At 35.7% G+C, this 22,328-nt stretch overlaps 3 protein-coding genes across 3 annotated transcripts in view; all 3 read right to left on the bottom strand.

Annotated features, from left to right (window-relative positions):
- Window positions 1–2,487, bottom strand: part of LOC105168002 (chromatin remodeling protein EBS) — a gene marked incomplete in the record, with an annotated part of 2,751 nt that extends 264 nt beyond the window's left edge. Inside the window, 5 exon segments of the mRNA XM_011087904.2 lie at window positions 1–31; window positions 400–526; window positions 1,054–1,122; window positions 1,239–1,581; window positions 2,111–2,487. Of these exon segments, the coding sequence (XP_011086206.1) occupies window positions 5–31; window positions 400–526; window positions 1,054–1,122; window positions 1,239–1,581; window positions 2,111–2,183 (639 nt within the window).
- On the bottom strand, window positions 3,356–7,575 carry LOC105168004 (homeobox protein SBH1). Its single transcript, XM_011087905.2, has 4 exons — window positions 6,734–7,575; window positions 6,135–6,378; window positions 3,914–4,158; window positions 3,356–3,736 (listed from the first exon to the last, which is right to left on the bottom strand). Exons 1-4 carry the CDS (start codon window positions 7,115–7,117, stop codon window positions 3,533–3,535), a joined length of 1,077 nt encoding a protein of 358 aa, XP_011086207.1. The 5' UTR covers window positions 7,118–7,575; the 3' UTR covers window positions 3,356–3,532.
- Window positions 17,594–20,776, bottom strand: LOC105168005 (plant UBX domain-containing protein 4-like). Its single transcript, XM_011087906.2, has 4 exons — window positions 20,539–20,776; window positions 19,106–19,394; window positions 18,690–18,785; window positions 17,594–18,114 (listed from the first exon to the last, which is right to left on the bottom strand). Exons 1-4 carry the CDS (start codon window positions 20,676–20,678, stop codon window positions 17,734–17,736), a joined length of 906 nt encoding a protein of 301 aa, XP_011086208.1. The 5' UTR covers window positions 20,679–20,776; the 3' UTR covers window positions 17,594–17,733.

A 22,328-nucleotide genomic window follows, 5' to 3' on the forward strand; every position in this document is an offset into this window, starting at 1 on the left:
TGGATTACTTCTTCTGGCGCTTGGGCTCTGCCTGCAGGAAAATAAAGACCTCTGTTTAGCAATACACAAAGTAATGGGGATAATTTGGATAAAATTGCTGAAAGAATAAATATTTTACATGCAAAAATAGTGAAACATGCCTCGTAGATATACTATGGGTATGCAAAAGGGTATTCAAGCATGCACAAGGGCAATGTGTCTAATTCTTTACAAAGACTCGTGGATCACAGAAGTAACAAGATGAAGTTATGAGATCCTATACTGTACGGCATGTATCTACAAAGAGAACAAGCAGGAAGCACAATCCACGTAGAGAATTGTTCGTGTGAGAATAAATTGAACAAGACAAGATGAAAAGGGCAAAGCTTTTTGAAGGCACAACAAGCATGCTAGCTTTACCTTCCCATTTGTGAGTGGGGTTTTATGAGACTTCTTTACATCCTCATCAGATCCATGTTCAGAGCACAAAAAGTGGTCTAGCTGTTTTGCCTGTTCTATTGTCAAATCTACACAAGCAGGATGATACCTACATAAACCAATACAAACACAAGAAAGGGCAATATCACAATATTATAGGTCTACCTCTTGAATTGACAGATTATGCTATGCAAGGCACCCGAACCATGTGTTTGGTTCAGGAGACCGAAGGTACAACAATCTTATAGCAATGTGAAGCACAAATACAGTCAAATGTAACTGAGTCTGAGTAACCATCAAAAGAAGTAAACCATGAGTCAGAGTTCGCTCAGTTCTCTCTAACCAGAAGAAACAGTTGTTTTTGCATGATTTAAAGAGAGAGAGAGAAAAAAAAATCAAACAATTATATCAGCATACTGTTATTAGTTCATTTGAGCAAAACCAATCAACACACTTAGTGGATAATCCTAATCGAAACCCAATCGAATCACACTCCTGGACAATTTCATCCTACTCGCTCAATATCCACAATCTCAAAAGCCAGATTCATCTGATTGTAGAGAACATCTGAACTTTATGAGCTATCTACATTTTGAAGGGAAAAAGAATACTAGAGACAGGGAGCAAGTAATGTACCAGTCTTTGCATTCGTCACATTGTATCATGAGATCATCTGGATTATAGGGCATCTCGCATTTGCAATACCTTTCAACATGTGATCACAAGAACAGCATTTAATATCTCTTGAACATACCAAGTCACAGACTTACGCTATTACGAAAAGACACCAGAGGAAAAATCAAAATCTAAGCAGTACTCACACTGCCACACGATCTGGAAGGAAAGCTCCAGAGGCAGGTTTATATTCAAAACGACAATAGTAATCATCAGGACCAACATTCTCCAGCTTAGTATAATTCTTGAAACTGTGAACAGTGCATTTTCCCTCAATGGTATGAGCACTCTGAACGTCATAGTGATCTGACAAAAACAATTCCTTTGCTCCATGGAACTGTCTCCGTCCTCCAACTGCTTCCTCGGGCCTGTAGTACCACCTTACACGAACTCTCACATTGTTACGGTTATCAGCCTCAATCTTCTCTACGCGTGCCACATAAGGGGCTGAATCACTCTCTGATGGACGCATCAAGACGCAATCTCCAGCTTCAAATCGACATGGACGCAATCAGAAAAGAAATCCAATATCCATATGGAGCGATTCGGGCAGAGCCATAATTACAAGAATCAACACCAAAATTAATAAAAAAAAGAAACTTACATAAGGTAGCAAAAAGCCAAGAAAGCTTGTTACTGCCAACACACGCACTTAAAAAAAGGAAGAAGAATTAGCGCTTACATGGTACCTAGAGCCGAAAGCCACTTTTATGCATGTAACTTTTCAATCATGAATCATCATGCCGCAAAGGAACATAAATCCATATAGCACAGTTTTAAAACGATCAGTATAGCCTTTTTATTACCACAATTAAACTAACATTTTCTTTATTTTACATTACCATTCCAAAAGAAAAGAAAAGAAATGTAATACATAAACATGCATGCACAAGGAGCTGCCAGTGCATTGCTACCGAAATGAATAACCAAGCACCAAAAACCATTTCACGGCTTCACCCTTAACAAGCCAACCTCACAATCAACAAACAGCATTACACGTAATTCTCGGAACATATACCTCTAACAACTTTGTTGGTGCCTCTAATGGTGTAAGAATCAACGTCTCTTTTACCGGGTCTTGTCTTGGCCATTGAATAGTGGGAAAATCTGCTAATCTCTAGAGTATCTTCTCCAGTGCACTTGAGAAGCCGCAACTCTCCCCTCGACGACACGATCAAAAGCAGTATCTCGCAACAGATGAACCACGAAGGATTCCCGTCAAATCATGAATCTCGAAGGAAAAACGTACCGAAAATTAAGGTACATTGTTGGAGCTGCTGCCGAAGAAGCAGACCGTGGGTTTATAAACCCTAGAATTCTATTTATTTTGGGGTAAATATTTGCGGCAAAACAAACCCTAGAGAGCTGCTTCGTTCGTACTCATGTGGACTAGGCTCTGGCTCGGCTGGCTGCTATTTATTTGGAAATTAGGAGCATGTTTATGAATGTTGAACCAGGTTTTATGCGTTAATTAACGCTGCTAATCCTGTGATTAGGAGTTGACATCCTCTTACACCTCACCCTCACTTCACTGTCAAATTTATAATTTAAATTAAATTTTCATATATTTATAATATAAAAATTCAATTAAATTTATTTAATCACGCAATTACTATTATTATATTATTTATTTATTTTTACATAAAATTATATAGTAGATGAAACAAGAAATGATATTTAAATAAAGATAGCAGTTAAATAGTGTTTCAGAGCTTGACCCAATCTAGCCCAATATTTCTGTATATGGGCCCGAACCAGGGCTTACTCACCCTCTACACAATCTATTTTTACTTAATCAAATACTCCACACCCTTTCAAATTGAGTTTAATTACACTAATATTTCATATTTTTTTAATATAATAAATATACCCCTCAACTTGTAATTACAATTTACATTCACCCAAATACTACTTATCATTATACAAAGACATGAGCTAATTTATATAATGGGTGTTTGTAAATACGATTTTAAGTATTTATCAACTTATTCCCAAAATTAATAAACTGAAAACAATTTTCATTTATTTTTAAATTTTTTAAATAAATTATACACAACTCTTTATCAATTTTTTATTCACAAACTTCAATTTTTTGAAATTTTAATTTTATTTTCAAACACTTTTAAACTTTTGGTACTATTTAACTTAAACAATATTTTATAACTTATTCCCATCACGAAATCGAAAATTATTGCAAACACCTCTATGTTATCAATTTACAATAAGAGAGTTGAACAGCTGAAAACTAACATGAAATGAGTTAACTAAGAAATAAATCCAGGCCAGCAGGTTATATATTACTAGCATAGTCTGAATATAGAAGTCAGTGGCTTACATTCCGACCCATAAGTAAGAACAATATGACACACAAGTGGCAGTTGGAGGGAATTCACTTGCATACTCACACATAGTTACGACTCCTAGTTTTTAATCTTTTAATTTAAAGAAGCGCCGGCGAGATATCCATCGGAAAAGGATTGCCAAGAACATTGTCCATGTAATAGTGGGGGTGTGTGGCATCCATCACAACAAACTGCATGTCGTCCGACGGTTTCCAGTGCCGTTTTCTTTGGTTGATGAACCAGTTGTTTATTTGCTTCTGGTCCAGACCTGTCGATTCAGCCAGTGCCAGCTTCTGGGATTCCTGTTAGCACACATGAAATAACGGATTAGATTTTCTATTGCAGGTCCTATTTCATCGGTATCGTACAAATACCACGTGTATAAAATTTACATCATATGTTAATAAGGATTATAACCATACTGAGTCTTGAAATTCAGGCGTATTTTGAGTAGATTGATTGTAAGATTATGTGCGTACCGATGGGTAGGGCCATTTGTAGTGCCTGCTCCACCAGTCGAGTAATTGCTGCCGGGCTTCTTTGGGCAGCTTCCCTTTCTTTCTTTTCTTCATGAATTCCTGCTTGAGGCTGCCCAAATATCCACTGTACTTTCGTAAAAGCTGGCCTTTCAGTTCCCTGTCTTCAGCCTGAGGGTCGATGAAGCTATTATTCACATCCATCTCTTCTTCGGACGAACCGTTTCTCTCCATTGCGTCGACACAAGCTGTGAAAATGAGAATGTAAAGATCATATCACCTAGTAAAGTCATCTACTTTTCGGGAGTTGATGCCATCACTCTCTCATTATAAACACATCAAATTCGACTATGTAGTTAATAATATTATATATAGAGAAAACAAACTTCAACAATTGACATTTGAATCGAAATGTTACATGTAGCTGCTGCTAAGCATCATACTCGTGAGAAATCACAAGTAAAAGTCACCCTCGTAATAGATCAAATTAACCTCGAGCTTGCACTTTTTATCTCCTTTGCAACACATATTAATACCAAAATAAAGTTCGTGTGTTATCCTAAAGGGGACATTCTACCTGAATAAGTACTTGGGAGTTTCGGTCATGGTACAACACCATATATAATAATTTTCAATAACTGGAAACTTTCTTTTTTCTTTTTTTTTTTTGGGGGGGGGGGGGGGGGGGGAGCGGGGAACAACTTATCAGAGCAAGATTCTAGAGTAAGGTACAACATAAGTAGATAAAGAAAATAATGGTTTCAAACCAGATAGACTAAATCTCTTGAACCAATGTATTCATCAAGACACATTACGGTGCCTTCTGCAGTTAACTGAAGGGCAACGCGGTCATGTATGAAGTAAATATATGCGAAGCAAATCATGCATGCTTGAAGCAAAGTCGTTATATCCCAACTCCCACCAGCATGAACATAATATAATGTAGGCATTAGCAGACTTCCACCTTCAAATTAAATTAAAGTGCAATTTCTGAGACTAAAATTCTTTTGTGTGTATATAAAAAAGCCCTCCCTCTCGAATTGCATGACACAAGTATGGCGGAATTATCAACTCCTATACTCAACTGTATATTATCTATACAAATTAATCAACACATAATGGCCTGATTTCACCAAATCTTGATCTCGTATCGATTAGCATGTCAATTCAGAGTGTCCCTCAGACTGAAAAATCATTGAGCTGCTCATCAAGCATCACTAGAAATACGACAGCCTTCAGTATCCAATTATCAATTTCAAAGGTAGCACATGATAGTTCTGACTAAGACCATTTCCAATAAATGACAAATTCAACTCTTGAATGAAAGCTTAGACCGAATAATTACAACTACGTACAAGAACAACTGTGCCTTAATGTCAAACACCAAAAAGAGAAAAAATAAGGATTATTTGGGAAACATTAAATCAACGTCAGAGAAACACAATAATCAAATTAGGTCTTTCTGGACCCATTTAATTCTAAAACCAAGTTTTCCACACAAATATTAACACCTCCATTGACTGTAAGAAATTACTTTTTGAGATTTGATAAATGGAAACAATTTTCCAAAGGGGGGAAGGGTGTCAAACTACTTTCATCTTTTTCCTTCTTCAAACATTTGTAATAGGGGTTTAGTACTATCAAATCATACGATCACACTGGAAAAAGAACTGTTGAAATTTAGACAATTGTGTAAGAATAAGAAATATATGCAGATACAGCTAATTAAATTTTGTAAAATATTTCCAGATGAAGAAATGGGAAGACAGAAGACCAAATGCCGGAATAGAAGTCACTGTTGTATGGATGGTAAACCTAGGTTAGAGTATTAAATTAGATAACTTGCATTCAAATGATTCACGCGGATAATAGTGAAACAAAAGAAACAGCTTAAAGAATTGTTCAACAATTATTTTTTAAAAGCTAAAAAATAAAACATGTAAACATAGAATATATAAATGTGGAAGAAAGAGAAAGCCATTAAACAATGGAGGAACTGCATCTGGAAAAACACAACTCTTTCTGTAGAAAATAGAAACCATTTTCTTGGAAACATGCACATGCAAGCATTCATTACAAATTATAACACACGACATCAAGCAGTAATCTAACTCCAAACAGTAAGATCTGAGAAGAATAAATGTCATTGGTTCAAGTATAAAAAGAGAATGAATACAGGCAAGGGTGGAAGAGAGAGAGAGCGAGACAAAAGAGGGGTTATCACCAGAACCAGATGAAGATAGACTGAGGGCCTTAAACTGGCACTCAATTCTTGAGAGGAAAAGCATGGCTTCTTTGAAGGGTTTTGAGAGTTCTTGTTCATACTTTGCCAGCATTTCACAGTAGGCCTCCATGAATTGGTCCAGCGCCGGATCTTCACCGACGGAGCTTGTTCCGTGGCGGCCCATCGCAGCGGCGGAGGCGCAGGCTTCCTCTAGTTTCGCAACCACTTCAGGCGGCGCTCCTATCTGTCTCAAAAGTCCACATCAGTTCCAGAAAGATAATGATCTGAATGAAATCTGTCATCACTGTCTCTCTCATCACTCTCTTTTCTGCAAGGGTTTTTGTTAGTTGACACTACTTTCTTGACTCTGGCCGGGTGTTCTACAAAACAGATTTGGGAAGCCTCTCTCACAAAAATCCACACGATCTCACGCGCACACCCTTTAAAACCACTCAAGTTATATATTCAAAAAATATTGTGCTGCCACCCGGAGAAACTATGTGTACAACTTTGATTTTTCAGTTCATCCGAGGTTGAGAAAAGTTTAAGGTTCAAGTTTACTTATCTCTGTGAAGATAGGTAGACATGACCAATTTTACCTTTTGGCAATTAGCATAAGCAGCCAAGAGACGGTGGTAGTGAGGATGAGCCATGATCTTTGCCTTGGCGGAGGAGCGGCTGCCTGCAGCATCATTACTACTCTCCATGAAATAATATCCAGTGCTCGTATTATTGTTGCTATGGTTATCATGATGTTGTTCAAGCATCATAGAGGAACCGCCGCCGGCGCTGTCACGATTTAGGTTTTGATGAGTAGTGGTGGGAAGAGGAAGAGGAAGAAATAGGGTATTTGCAGTGTCGGGATTAGGGTGAGAAGAAGCCATGGGAGGCATCATTATAATAGGACAAAACCCATTATTATTATTTTCTCCAAAAGCCATGAGACAAGAATTGCTACTTGAGCCAACACCAGTCCCCTCCATTATTCTCTCTCGCCCAACTTTCTCTGTTTGAATTTCTCTTGTTGTTCTCCTGCTGGTGCCCCTTCAGTTTCCCCTATAAACCCTTGAACTTTATGCACTACTCACTCACCATGTCTCTGTCTCTCTGTCTCTCACTCTCTTTCCAGTTGTACACACGCATAAGCAATCTTTTTGGTCTTTATGAATAATGTAGGCTAGCTAGCAGGGGCCTCCCGAGTTTTGTGCTTACTGGTTCAGCCTTTTTACAGAAAATCCTAAATAGTTGTAGTTAGTGGTAGTCTGTAGTCAGTTGATGAAGGGTTGTTTGTTCTTGGATTTATGGGTCTGAGAAAGTAGTCTGTTCAGGTTTATCTTTTGCCTTTGGAAGTGCCTCTCTCTCTCTCTCTCTGCTTATTAACAACAAGAAGCACTAACTCTCTCTCTCTCTCTCTCTGAACAGACAACAAAAGAAAGCAAGAAACGCAGTGAGGAAAAGAGAGAGAGAGATCTGCAGAGATAGTGTGTCGGGTGTGTGTGTGTGTGTGTTCGTATATATGTATGGAATGGAAGGGGTTCATTAATTTGTAATAATAGGGATAATAATACAAGAAGAGGGGGGTATGTTGAGTTGAGATGTGTTAGGTTAGAGAGAGAGTTGTTTGGGGTGCAAAGCTTATAGTTTTACCTTCCCAATGAAAACTCTCGCTTTCTTTTCTTGCACTGCCACTGAATCACTGCCATTACTTACTGGCAAACTAGAGAGAAAAAGAAAGCGTAGTAGTGATGAACGATCAAATCGAGGCGTAGTTTAGTGAAGTGTTATATGGTGACGGATGATGGGTGATGGATGGTGTACATGGGCTGTTTGTGTTTGTGTTTTGGGGCGCGGAATTACAACTCCTGTTCCTAATATATATATTCTACTCCAACTCACTATTGCTATTATTCACCTATTTCTTTGTCCTACGCGCTTCCACTTCTTTGCTACTGTATTCTCCACTTCTTGCTCTATCTTCGCCATTCCAATATCATCTCAATAATCCTACTAATTTTTAATTGGCAAAGTGCAATTTTGATCTAGTTTTGAAAGGTAGTATTTTTGGTTCAGGGCATTTTAATGCAGTAAATCGGGACAGTAATTTTTTAGCATTGTTAATTTAAGAATAAAATTTTTTAATTTTTATCAAAATTTTGTGATGATGCGCACGTAACCTCCTTATTTTGGGGATTTCTCCAAATTTTGACGACTTGGCATACATGGATGAAATTAATATTTTAGCTTATGCTTACGTGGCAAGGTGATTTGTTTAAAAAAGAAACATCACCCCTGTCAACTCACCTTGTTAGTCAAAAAAGAGGAAAACACCTACGTGTGAGGGGAGACTGGGGTAGCGATGGAAAACGAAGGCATTGGTTACGGGAGAGGAAGGGTCGGAGACAAAACAACTCGTGGAGGAATGCTCGTCATGAGGACATAAAGTGGTGGTCCAGCAGAATGGTAGGTGATGAGGATGTCACAAGGAAAAGGAGATTAAAATAAGGTGTTGTTGGTTGGTGGCATAGAAAATCGCAAGTCGAGGCGGATAAAGAACATAAACGAGGTCGCAGAGTGAGGTCACAGGATCACATGTGACACATTGTGGTTTGATGACGTCCCAAATCGGGCCTAGGGGACCCGAATCCGATCCGCAATACTCATCGGACAGGTGTCCATTGAAGAAGCAGCTTAGTCACTGCATGGGTGAGATGGAGCTGATACATGTCCTGCAAGTGGGACCCAACTTCCATTGTCTATAAATACTCTAAGTCCACACTGAGAAAAGGTACACTATCTCTCTGCACTTATATTTTAGATCGCCGAATTTTACCTTCGATCTCAGCATCTGATTTAAGCATCGGAGTATCATCGTCGGGACGATCCCGACTAGCTTTGTGTTTTGTTTTCAGATAACATATCTAAATCGGTGACGTGGGAGGTCGAGATCATTGATCAAGGTCAAACGTGATCGAGGCGGATCAGTAGGGCTGACGGCAACGATTGGTAAAGAGAGGCACGACAATAGCGTGAAAGCAAATGAGGAGATGAACCAAAAAATAGCAATTTGATAACCAAAATGGATGGGTATAGACTCAAAATGGTTGCTATGAGCTGGGGAGTATTTTGATGGTGGTGTGACAGAAAATGACATTCAAATGGAGGCAAATTGACAACAAAAAAAAGGGGTATCTAGGGTTAGGTCGCGAATGAGGAGATGAACTGTGAAACAACAATCTGGTAGTTGTAATTGATGGGAATAGGCTCAAACTAATCGTCGTGAGCTAGGGAGTATTTTGGTGGTGGTGTGATAGAAAATGGCATTTAGACGACTGTGAATCAACGGCGAGAAAAAAAGAAAAATCTAGGGTTAGATTGAAACTTGTTGGTTGCGATTAGGGGTGTGTCTTTTGTCCAATGAGGGCACGCGTGGTGGAGCTAAGGTTGCCTGCTAACGGTGAGGCGGAGGGTGATGCGCGTGGTCGGAAGCTCGCCGAAAAAACTTTCAGGCACCGGTCGACAACGGTGGAGGCTGCAGTAAGTGAGGTGTGGCAGGAATAAAATGAATTTAAAATAAAATGGGAGATTTGACAAACAATGGTGATGTGTTTTATTTTAACATGTCACTATTGCCAAGTAAGAAAATCATATTATTTTAATCCATACAGGCAAAATTCACATAGTGAAATATTCCTAATTAGGGCAAATTGATGAATTCCGATCAAATTAAGGCAAATTGGACTAAAATTAATACTTTTTGAAAATTACTGTCCTTAATCGATATTTTAGAATGATTATGGACTAAAAGTGCCACTACCCCTAAGAAATTGGATCAAAATTGCATTTTTCCCTTTTTAATTATTTGGTTATAATCAACTTTGATGTTTCATATTAAATTATTAGCTTAGCATATTCTACGGACTAGTTTGCTTTTTTGAATTAGGCTAGATAATTAGCTCAATTTAAAAAAAAAAATTGTTTTTTACTTGATATGATGGGCCCAAGTCTGTATTCTGGGTTGAGTTATCAGCAATAGTAATATACTCAGGCAAGGACTTGAAAATGTTTATTCTGTCCAAATTTTAGCATGGAAAATTTTTTGACTACCCTCATTGCTCCCATATGTACGTTAATGAACTAAAGTTAAATTTGCAATAAGGTCATTTCACATCTACACTATTATTATATAACAAAGTACATATACAATTATTTTTTTATAGGATTAAATGCAATTTTCATCCTCTAACTATAGCCCAATCACATTTTAGTCCTTTATCTATTTAGGGTTTGAATTTGGTCCTCTATGTAATTAAATTGCTCACTTTTAGTCCTATTTTAGCCGGAAAAACCAAAGCCGCCGGAAATTTACACGTGGCTCCTACGTGGACATTTAAATTAGGGCTGAGATTTCATTGGTTGAGATTTAAATGACTTGGCAATTTTTGAATTTAAAAAAAAATAAAATTACATGGCCGCCGCGAAAACACATTCTGCCACTGTTTTCTCCTCCGTCACGCCGACCCACGGTCTCAAATCATACCGTTAGATTCATCTGCTCATTGCGGTTCTAATGGTACTAGTTTCAACAATTTTCATCAACTAGGCGAAAAGATACATCCACTTGAAGCTCTCGATCATCGTCCGCCGTGAAACCATATTCCGCCGCCGATTTCTCCGCCGTCACGCCGACCCACGGTCGCGGACTGGTTCCGTTGGATTCGCTTGCTCATTGCGGTTCTAATGGTACTAGTTTCCAACAATTTTTATCAACTAGGCGAAAAGATACATCCACTTGAAGCTCTCGATTGTTGTCCGCCGCAAAACCACATTCCGTTGTCGTTTTCTCTGCCGTCACGCCGACCCACAATCGCGGACTGGTACCGTTGGATTCGCCTGCTCATTGCGGTTCTAATGGTACTAGTTTCACCAATTTTCATCAACTAGGCGAAAAGATACATCCACTTGAAGCTCTCGATCGTTGTCCGCCGCGAAACCACATTTCGCCGCCGTTTTCTCCGTCGTCACGCCGACCCACGGTCGCGGACCACCACTGTTCGCTTCCTCTTGTCGTTGCAAGTTGTTTGAGACCAGTCCCGTCGTTTTTCATCAACTGTGTACAAAGATCTTGCAATTTTCATCTTCTCGCTGTCGTTGTCCGTTGCGCCGCCGTCCGATGGCCGTTTGGTGAGTGTTTGGCCATGTAATTTTTTTTTTTAAAATGCGAAAATTACCAAGTCATTAAATCTCAACCAATGAGATCGCAGCCCCAATTTAAATGTCTACGTAGGAGCCACGTGTAAATTTCCGGCGGCCTTGGTTTTTTTCCAGTCAAAATAGGACTAAAATTGAGCAATTTAATTACATAGAGGACCAAATTCAAACCCTAAATAGATAAAGGACTAAAATGGGATTGGGCTATAGTTAGAGAACGAAAATTGCATTTAATCCTTTTTTTTATAGTACCTATGCAGTGTAAGTAAATTGCTTACAAATGTCCACTTCTTACATGACCTATTCTCCTCAATCTGCAAATATAAGGAAAACACTAGGTAAGTTTCAATTATAACCCTTTAATATCTGAGTCTAATAACATTGATTCGAGGACAAATGCAATTCATTTGAGCAATATAATTACGTGCTTGACATTTAATATTTCAAGAGAATTGTGAATTTGATTCATTTGAACCAATCACATTATATAAAAGATTGCATGTCATGGATTTATGGTGCATTGAGCAATTTTATGATATCATCAGGTCTGGTCAGACAGGATTAAGCATGCAAAAACAGTGTGGATCCTTAATGTGCAAGACCATTTTCCGAAATTTTCTATGGAAATTCAATAATTTTCGCAATAAATGGGTGGATCCATATCAACTATAATAGTGATGATTAATGTTCATTTGACGAATTTATATTGGTATTTAAAAATTGGATCATGCAAATATATATATATATATATATGTATATTAGGGTATATTACAACAACATTCCCTAAGGTTTGACTTAATTACGAATACCCTCTTATTGTTTGAAAAATTACAAAACCCTCATGATTTTAACGGCCGTATAACAATTAGCTTAATCCATTAGGTTTTCATTCATTTTTATGGTAAACTGACTAAAATGCTCTTGTGGACTAAAAATTATAATTTTATTTGTTTATTAAAAAATATTTTTTTATGGACTAAGTGGATAATTTTTTTTATAATTTTTAAAAAAAATTTATCCATCCCATTTTCGATTTTTTTATAAATTTTTAATTTTAAAAAAATACAGTAAGGGCAATGTTGACAATTTCATACCTCCATCCAAAAATTACATAATTTCATCAAATATTAGATGGGTATTTGTAATTTTCAAAAAATAAAAGAATACTTATAATTATGTCAAACCTCATAATAGGTCATTGTAATTTACCTTATTTTATAACTAAAAGACATTAACCCATTCATGTGAATCAATAGAACACCACAACAAATGCAACAAGTCTTGAGGCTTCAAATTAATGAAATTAGTGCGTTTGGACATTTTATTACAAAAAATATGGCTCATAGTTTTTACAAATTTGATGGTCTGAGTTTGAGGTTTGAACAACTCCAGATCCGAGTTTACCCATTGCATTTCTGCCTGAAAAAATCAATCCATTGCAAACTATAACTCTATTAATGTAAGTAATTAACATGGCTTTACTCCAAGGTTTCTGCTCGAGCCGTGTGCAGTTCAAATAAAGTTAAATATCAAGTCGTTTTATAAAACATGGGGCAACCTCCAACAGGATCTAATACAGACAAATATGATAAAAACATACTATTCATTTGTTTTTGTGGTTTGTGAAAAATTAATGTTGTCCATCTTATCTACATTAATTAAAGATGCTCTCACAGCAAATAATCACATATGAATTGTCTCATTCCAATTTACACAGGCAAAAATATACACTGTGTAATCATCCTGTTGCCCTTCAATCCTTAACTCTGCAGTCTCACATTTTCTGACCAAAAAACCAACATATCAATATTAAGATTATCTACTATAAATGAATAGATGGGTTTTGCTAGATTTTTACGTACACCAAGAACAATAACGACCCAGTATTTAATATTTATGGTAACTTTTTCTCTTGACCTTAAAAATAGTAAGGACCTCATCAGAATTTTTCAACAATTAATGTAAAAAAATATTAATTATGGCTGCACAACGACTAGTACAGCTCAAATATAATAAATATTTTGATCATCAAGACGAATGTGAATTTAATCATGGTCAAGTTTTTAAATTTTTGTATCGTTTTTGTTCGATTGTGATAGATATTGTTGATTTGACATAGGCTTTATTAGGTCATAACGATTTATAATGTAAAGATAATTATTTTTTTATAATAATACATATATTACTATAAAATTAATTCAAATTTGACTGCGGCCAATTTTTAATTTGAGCACGATATTTTTCTCAGAAAACTTTGTTGAAAATGAACCTTTTGGCTTATTTTAACTGATACAGTACTTGTTCAAAAGATTGATAGTACTAAATGTCGAGTGTAAACTGTTGAAAAAAAGAGAAGACAGCAATTACATGAGGAAGTATATATAAAGGTGATGATTTGTGGGGCAGCCCAAAATGTCCCTTCTGTCTATTACAATAAATTTTCACTCTTCCTTCCTCACAAATTACTACAACATTATAGAGAGAGAGAGTCAAGGAATCTCTTTTCCCTCTTATCCTATGACAATGAATGAATACAACTGAACATCTTCAGTTGTGTTTCTGTCTCGACATATTCTGTCCAATTGTGTACTTACTTTGTATGAATCAAAATATATCATATCGGTGAAGTATTTATTATGTATTAGGGCGTACAAATGTCAATATTGTAATAAACGAATAAATGTTTTTTTACTTTTACTGCATTTGAAGAGACATTTCAAATTACCCTTGCGATGGATGTCTCGCTTTTATGCACACTCATTAGGATCACACACCCATCCAAATTCAAACTCGATACCACTCGTAGAAAATCGTAAACCCGATTTATTGGAATGTTTAGTTAAAGACTTAAAATTTTATGGTATTTTTTGCGTAATCACATCTTAGATAAGCTTGATCCATTCACGTTAATGTATTCGTATTTCTCAAAATAGAAAATGTGTTTGTTGATTGATATTTTCAAAAATAGTTCCGAATCAAACCCTTTGTCATCTATGTTTATCTTAAAGTTTTCAAAACGAACCGAAAATGATTCCAAACAAGGTACACTATGTTTGTTTTCATTTTCAAATTATTTTTGAAACAAATCAAAACATACCCCACCTTATTTAGGTATTTTTAATTGTTTTAGCATAAACACACACATATACATAAATATATATAAAAAAAAATATGATTTGAAAATGAGTAGTAATTTTTGTCTTTAAACATATAATACTTATTTTAAATTATTTTCAAAAATAAATCCAAACATACATATTATCTCTAATACACGATTATTTATCTTTGTTTTTCTCTCTTTATCTCTACAAAACACTCAAAAAACTAATTCAAATATTATGGTAGAATTCTCAACATTTTTGAAAAATATTTTCATATAGATAATTCAAAAGTCTCTATTTATATATATATATATATTATTTATTAAATAATTTAAATAAATTATATGATATGAACACGAGTTAATACAAATTTTATTAACACACTCCATTGGATATATACATATAAGTTTGAGAAAGGAAAACTAAATGTAGTAATGCTTGTAGTAGGAGCAGTGGTAGATGTAAAGTGAAGCACCTGCAATCCTGCATCATCAGAGTTGAGGCAGTAGGAATTTGGGGGTGTCTGAATCTGAGACAGAGACTCAAAGGTTAGCTAGGTTTTGGAGCAAGGAGGAGGATTAGGGTTGATTCATGAAAGGACAGATCTATGCTCCCCTCCCAATTATTACGTATATAACACACTTGTGAAAAAAGAAAAACAAAAAGAAAGCAGATTGATAATTACACCTAATTGTTATTGATAATATAAGTGAATCTGAATTATTGTATAGGTAGGTAGGTAGTGAGTCAGTCATAATTGTTATTAGAATAGTATAGGAAAGTAGTAGTGTAGGTTGCATGGTAGCTAGGGTTCTTCCAACATACCTTTTTCTCAGTTGTTTTAAGCTTTAAGTCTTGTCCATCACCACTACCCTCCCCTATCATGCAACATATCAACACCATCAAACTGCCCAAATATTGAGACAGAGTTTCAAATTCTTGCAATTTTACAAAAATCATTTACTCCTCCAAAATTTTGAGATATTGGGTGTTTAAATAATCACTTAGTAACTTATTATTAAAAAACAAGCCATTAAAAACCAGGAAATCTATGTTGATTTGAAAAAGAAAAGGAGAATAACAATTTAAGAGAGATAAAAATTGTTGGAGTACGTACTCATATATGCATAATTAGCATACATATTTTTGATATTTTATTTCCTTTGAAAACTCTTGCTCTCTAGCTAGCACATGATGTCTGTCTGTCAATCAAGATGACTCCTAAGAATAGCCACTCTCTCAAGAAATCACATCCCTTCATCACATGAGAAGGCAAGATCTCCTGGGATTGCTGGTCCAGGAGCACCAGGATCAATAGTCCAACTTTTTGAGTTAAGCTTGGATTAATAGTTAGTCTCCAATGAGTCAAAGATTACAAGAAAGCAGAAGCCCTTTTGACACCATGCTTACTTACTTGGGGGGTGTCAGGTTCAGTATAGTCTTATTGCTATACATCTTGTAAAATTGTAGAGGTTTCCGGTCATAATTAAGCAACAAAATTGAAAGGCTTATCATATATAGTGAACTCTTTTGGGGCAGCAGTGATCATGATAGGGTTCCTCACTGTCTGCTTTTTTGTCCTCAGTCTTGCAATAAGTAATAAAGCACTTAATTCATATGTATGCATTAATAATTACAGACAACTTTTGTGGCCCATTCATCCCACTCACTTTTCTTGCATTAATTAGTTATGTTTGATGAGACTTATTAGACATGGCTCCCAAACATCTATCTATCTATCTCTCTCTCTCTCTCCTGATTTCTCTTTGATTCATCTTGTTGTTGTTCGCCGATTTGTGATTAAGAAATTAAATTCCATTATAACATAAGGTATTTGTTAATTAGAGTTTAGGGTTATAAGTATTAAGTGAAATCAAGACATCTAATTGAATGAAATAAATAAGAAAAGTGAATCAGATACGACTACTGTACTAAATCATTCACATTATAGATGTTATTGTAATTGATTATTTTTTTAAAGTATAATAATCTCATAACAAATATATTACACTTTTCGCATGTAATAACTTTGAACTTGATCCAACTTGATTTTTATGATATTAAGGAAAGAAAACATGGTACTCCAACATTTTACGAAATAGAAGAAAACCTCTCTTAATTCTCCAATTCTACATCTTTTTTTTTTTTTTGGTTGGATTTTGCATTATGCAGCTCATCTTTAACACAGGCAAGTGAAAAGAGAGGCCCAATAATCAATCCATGGCATCATTTCTACATGAAAAGACTCCTAAAATACAAAACTCCACTATGCAGTGGCTGTTTCTTTTAGTTTTTGGTTTTAATAGGGATATTGGGCACAACATCAATTCTTGGTCAATTGGAGTGAATATAGATGGAGGGATCCTCCCATGTCTGTCGGCCCAACCTTATGTAAGAAGAGAAATATCTTCAGAATAGCTACAAGCGAGAGTATAACTTTTGGCCGACAGCATATTGCTTTTCCTCGTCTAATCCATGCCACTATGAATGGAGAATAACTGTTTGTCTAGATTGGATGCTTCACTTCACTATACTATATTATTCTTTGATTTTCTTCTTCTTTTAATCACTAACACAGCATGTGTGTGTGTGTGTGTACACGAGAGAGATGATGGGGATTGCAAGCAAAAGTCTTGAGTGGCCCATGCATCCACATGCACTAACACTAATTAAGGCAAGGGTTTGAGTGAATTTGAAAAAATTATAGAGAATTGGTCGGTACAAAAAGTAGGGTTGATTATCTAGTGAGGTAGACGAGGTGGAGACAGAATCAGATAATCTGATCGTGTTGTAATGCAGTTTAGCTTATGTCCCCTGGTGTATGAATGGTCTCATGATGTCTATCTTCCAAACGGTTCTGTTGGAACCACCACTCACCCAGGTTATGGACTCGACCTAACACAAATTCCTTAGTATTGAACAATGGGTAGATTGGTTGAACCGTCGCTGCCCGACTTCTCCTGAGTTCCAACAGACTACCTCTACTGCTTCATTCAAGTATCCAAACTGCTGACAACGCATGATTAAGTTTTAAAAGGAAAAGCTTATAATGCTAAATGAAGAACCACGTCGACAGAGGTTATGGGTACATCAGCAGAAATGCCATCTCCAAAGACGGTACACTGTCTGCTGCAAACTTGACAGCACATGAGTTCAAACAGAAGCCATTCAAGTACTTTTTATATGCATTTAGTTCAAATGTATAAAGTTATCTTCCACGAACACATGAATTCAACAAGTTTTGGAGATAAGGAGCAGCACGGAGTTAACAGTAGAGAATAAAAAGCTGTTTAGAGTTTCTGAACCACCACAGAATTCAACAATCCTGCTTGTTCAATTGTCTGGCTGTAACCAGTGAGGACCTTGGGAGGAAATCCGACAGTCTGTAATTGATATGTTCTCGACCCATCAGGCCTAGATGCATCAATGAAGGAACGAATATCGGCTATTGTGTGGTGGTAGTTGAAGTGGGCAACCATACGGGTTCCATCTGCTAGCCTAAGTTGAATTGAAGTGGACGGCAGTGACCTATCCACAACAAGACCTGCTGAAGGGGATGGAGCACTGTGGAGGGGAGCAGCAGCAGTTGTCTCAGGAACCGATTCAGCTGGAGAGCTACTCCCTAGAGTTCTGCCCACACCTTGAAATGCAGCACGACGTACCTGTGGTTCCTGCAAGTAGCACAAGAAGAATATTGTAAATTAATTTCTGATGTTTGTTAAATCAAGAAAAAAGCCAGTACAGCACCCCCAACTCTTAGTTGGCCTTGTAGGGCAGTCTTGAAGAATTTTTCATGTATGCGGTCTGTAGACATCTATAAAGCTTAACTACTTCTCCAGACATCTTCTGTAGGCATGCACATGGTACGAATTGATTGTTTTACAAGAAAACATTTGAAAAATTCAGTTTTTATTTTAGCACATTCATCCATCTAAATGCATATTGATAATTTATATAAAATCTAAATATTATTATTGTCCCCCAATCAATATAAAAGCAATGGTAAATTTTAGATTTATGCCATGCGCATGCCTAACAAGGATTCCTTGGGAAGTTTCAAACAATGCACAATTTTATTTATTTATTTTTATTTATATTTCCCCTTTGTTCCACTGTAAGTTATGTTAAAAGCACCTGAAAGTATCCACCTGGAGGAAGTGGAGCAAAGAAAAAACCCAGATGTTTGACCCTACAGAAATTGCAAAGACGAAGAAACATAGAGACAAATTCAGCATGATGAACTTACAGGGTAATTCTCATCCCTCCTTACGAGGTTGACATGAACAGCAGTTCTCCTATCTGCAGGTTGCAGCTCTTTAGGGCACTCAGATTTTTTTATGCTCTGCAGCAAAAGAAAATAATATATCATCAATTACATAACATAGCACTCCAAAATTTCCCACCAGAATCTGGACATAAGTAGCTTAATGACAGAAATGGATATTCAATGTCACTGCAGTCAATAAAACCAGTTTTCTAGTTGCCACATGAGGAAACACAATAAATTAGTACAAGTCAAGAATCAAAATTAACTAAAAGAGAGATTTTGAAATAGAGCTGCCATGAGCAGCACAGCTTAAGCATAACAATAATCTTATTTGTCTCTTTTCTCTTTGAAACTTTCTTCACTGTTTTTTTTTTCCTTCTTCAATTGCCTGTTACCTCCAGAAAAGGAGCATTTTCAGGATCATCCAACCTCCTCAATGGTCCATCATCAACAGTGAAACCATTTCTCCAGAAAACGATGTTGTGCACAACTGACTCAGGTGGCTGAGGAGCAGCAGTTGGCACAGTTTCTCCCGAAAGTAATCTTCCCGTCCCAGTGAAGCTTCTTGAGCTTGAAGCTGGCTGAAGGCTTTCCAAGGGCCCTTGCACAGCACCCAACTGTCTGGCTTGATCAAAAATTGCATCCACATCGTTACCCTTTGATGGATCTTGGACAAGCATACCGCTGAGAGTGTGAAAATAAATAGTCAGAAAATAAATCATAAAGTATTGCATATTAGGAGAAGTGTTCATCAGAACAAGACAGAAATAGTGATAAGGGAGTATACAGCGTAAACAGTAAAATGCCTGGATCAGCAATTCCAAAGCACAACAAGCTACATCCTAAGTCGGTCAATCATATATCAAGCAGGATTTGTTTCATGCAATTACAACAATTTAACCATGAAAATTGATTAAATGGGCCCAAGAAAATGAAAATTGGTCGAATGCTAACACATCATACTTCTAGAAGACACACACCTTTAACAAACTTCCAGATTCTAAAGAAAGGAAAGTGCACTTGCCTAATCATAACTCCAACACAAAAAGGTCAGCGATTAAAGAAATAAGCTGCTTAGTGATGTATATTTTCATCTTGTAAACACACAGCTGTTGTAAGTGCTTAAAAATACAAGTTTTGGACTAAATGACAAACAAAATGAAAAGATAGGACAGACTCATATTACGTGGCTTGCCAACATTTCATGCTAAGTAGTCCTATGCCGTATCACAACAAGCAATCGTAACTTCAACACAATATACAGACAAAATACAATGTGCTCTCTTACAATTTTTATTGCAGCTAAGTAAGAGAAAACAGAGAGTTCCATATTTCAAAATTATAAGTTGCTATTTACTAGTAAGTAGCAATAATACCTAAAAGGGCACAGACAGCTATAAACATGGACGAATTGTCGCCCGAGATCAGCCACAAGTTGAATGAAGATCATAGAGCAGTCAATCAGAATTAGAAATGCACATGTCAATTCTACAAATAAACCCTAACAAGGTACTATCAACAATAATCGACGAAAGCCTCTCCCCCTCCCCGAACCCAATAGGAAACCTAAACCAAATAAAAATAAACGACCCACAATTTAGTCCTCATGAACCCATATCAGGGTTTACCTCTACCCATCTAAACGACAGCGGTGCTAAATCAAGATGCCGACACCCCACCGCCACATCCAGAACCGATATATAATTAACAAAACAGCACAAGCCAATCGAAGTTGCCCAAATATTTGAGTCGAATTCAAGAAAACGAAATCTTAATAGTCTAGGAATTTGATTTCGGAGAGGAAACTAAGTAAATCAATAAAAAGGACCTCTTTTCGCCGCCGGTGTAGTACTCCTGGGGTCCATCGGAATCGCTGTCGGAATCGTGTCCAGACGGGCGGTTCAAGTCCGAGAGGGTCCGTATGCCGCCGGCTCGGCTGCTCGAGGGTTTCTTATCGCGGGACGACATCTTCTGGATTCTTGCTTGGCTGTGAGATTTGGAATTTCAGAAAATTGAGTACAAGTTGAAATTGGGTGCCTTTTTGGGGTTATTTATCCCAATCTATTGAGAATTATTCCCAACCCGTATTTATATTTTCGGGAAATCTGTTGATATAATTAGGAGTCGATTTTCAATATGGGCTAATAGATTAATAAATAAAAAAAGAAAAAAATTCCAATCAATCCATATTAAAAACGAGCAAATTATCTCTTATGAAAAAATAAATAATAATTTATTTTTCTATATTTTTTAAAATACAATAATTTAAAATTTTAATTTTTAAAATGAAGAAATTTACCTCCGTGTATAATGAGGTAAATTGATTGCTTCATTTTAACAAGTATAAGGGATAATTGTTATATTTTTTTTTTATAGGGGGTAATGTGCTTACTTTTAATATCATAGGGGGATAAATTGTTATTCACCCATAAATAAAATAACATTTATATCTGCACGCTCAATTATACTTTGTAACGTAATCAGGTCTAATTTATAAAATTAAATTGAAGCTTTAGAAATAAAAGGGATAATTACACTCCATTCTACAAAGTTTTGGTGTAATTACATATATATCTCTTATGATTTGAGAAAATACATCTAGTACCCATAGAGTTTGCTTCATCTATCAAATTAGTCCTTTTGTTAGTAAAAAATCACGAATTTGCTAATATTAATAAAAGAAATTACAAAAAAAATCTATATTTACTAACTTATTGCAGATCAAATAAATTTTTTTATGACCGAATTACCCTCATACGCCTTCACACGTCAATGTATATGAGGAGATATATCTTTACCGTTATAAGAACAGTTTACTCTGAAAGAAATTATTTGACCTACAATAAGAAAGTAATAAATCAGTCGAGAGTATATATCAATTAGCATTCAATTTTTCTGTTAATATTAACAAATTTAGTGAATTTTGACTAACAGATGGACTAACTTGTTAGATGAAAAGAAACTTTAAGGGTACTAGATGTAATTTTTCAAATCACATAAGGTTTACGTATAACTACACAAAATCTCAAGGGATGAGAGTGTAATTGTCCTTAAATAAAAAATTATGTGCTCAAGTCTCATTAACAGGTGAATATTGATTTATTTTAATAATAATTATTAATCTATTATAATAATAATTATTGCCATTAATTATTAATTAAAATTTATGATATAAATATTTTAATCGATTCATTCAAAACATTATGTTTCGCGTTAGTCTAGTGATAATCAACATAGTGCTAAAATTCTGCTACAACTTTTTAATGGGGTGATTTGAGCTGACCAAAAATTCAAATGAATTCCGATCATATAAAATTTCAATAAAAAATAGTTCAAAATAAAATTTAATTTGAGAATAAAAACTAGAATATGAATCTACATTCATACTAATTTAGTTTTGATTTATGTTTTTTCAAATATATATATATATATATATATATAGACACACACAAATATACATCTCGATTTTAAAAGAATAGAAATATTGATTTGATTTTTTACATTATTTTTTGAAGTGAAAATAATAAATTATTATTTATTGAATAAAATGATTACAATTATCGATATAGTTATTTATATTTAATAATAATCGATAACTATAACAATCATATACTATTA

This window comes from Sesamum indicum, linkage group LG8 (assembly GCF_000512975.1).
Source record: "Sesamum indicum cultivar Zhongzhi No. 13 linkage group LG8, S_indicum_v1.0, whole genome shotgun sequence".
In the NCBI taxonomy this organism is placed as follows: Eukaryota; Viridiplantae; Streptophyta; class Magnoliopsida; order Lamiales; family Pedaliaceae; genus Sesamum; species Sesamum indicum.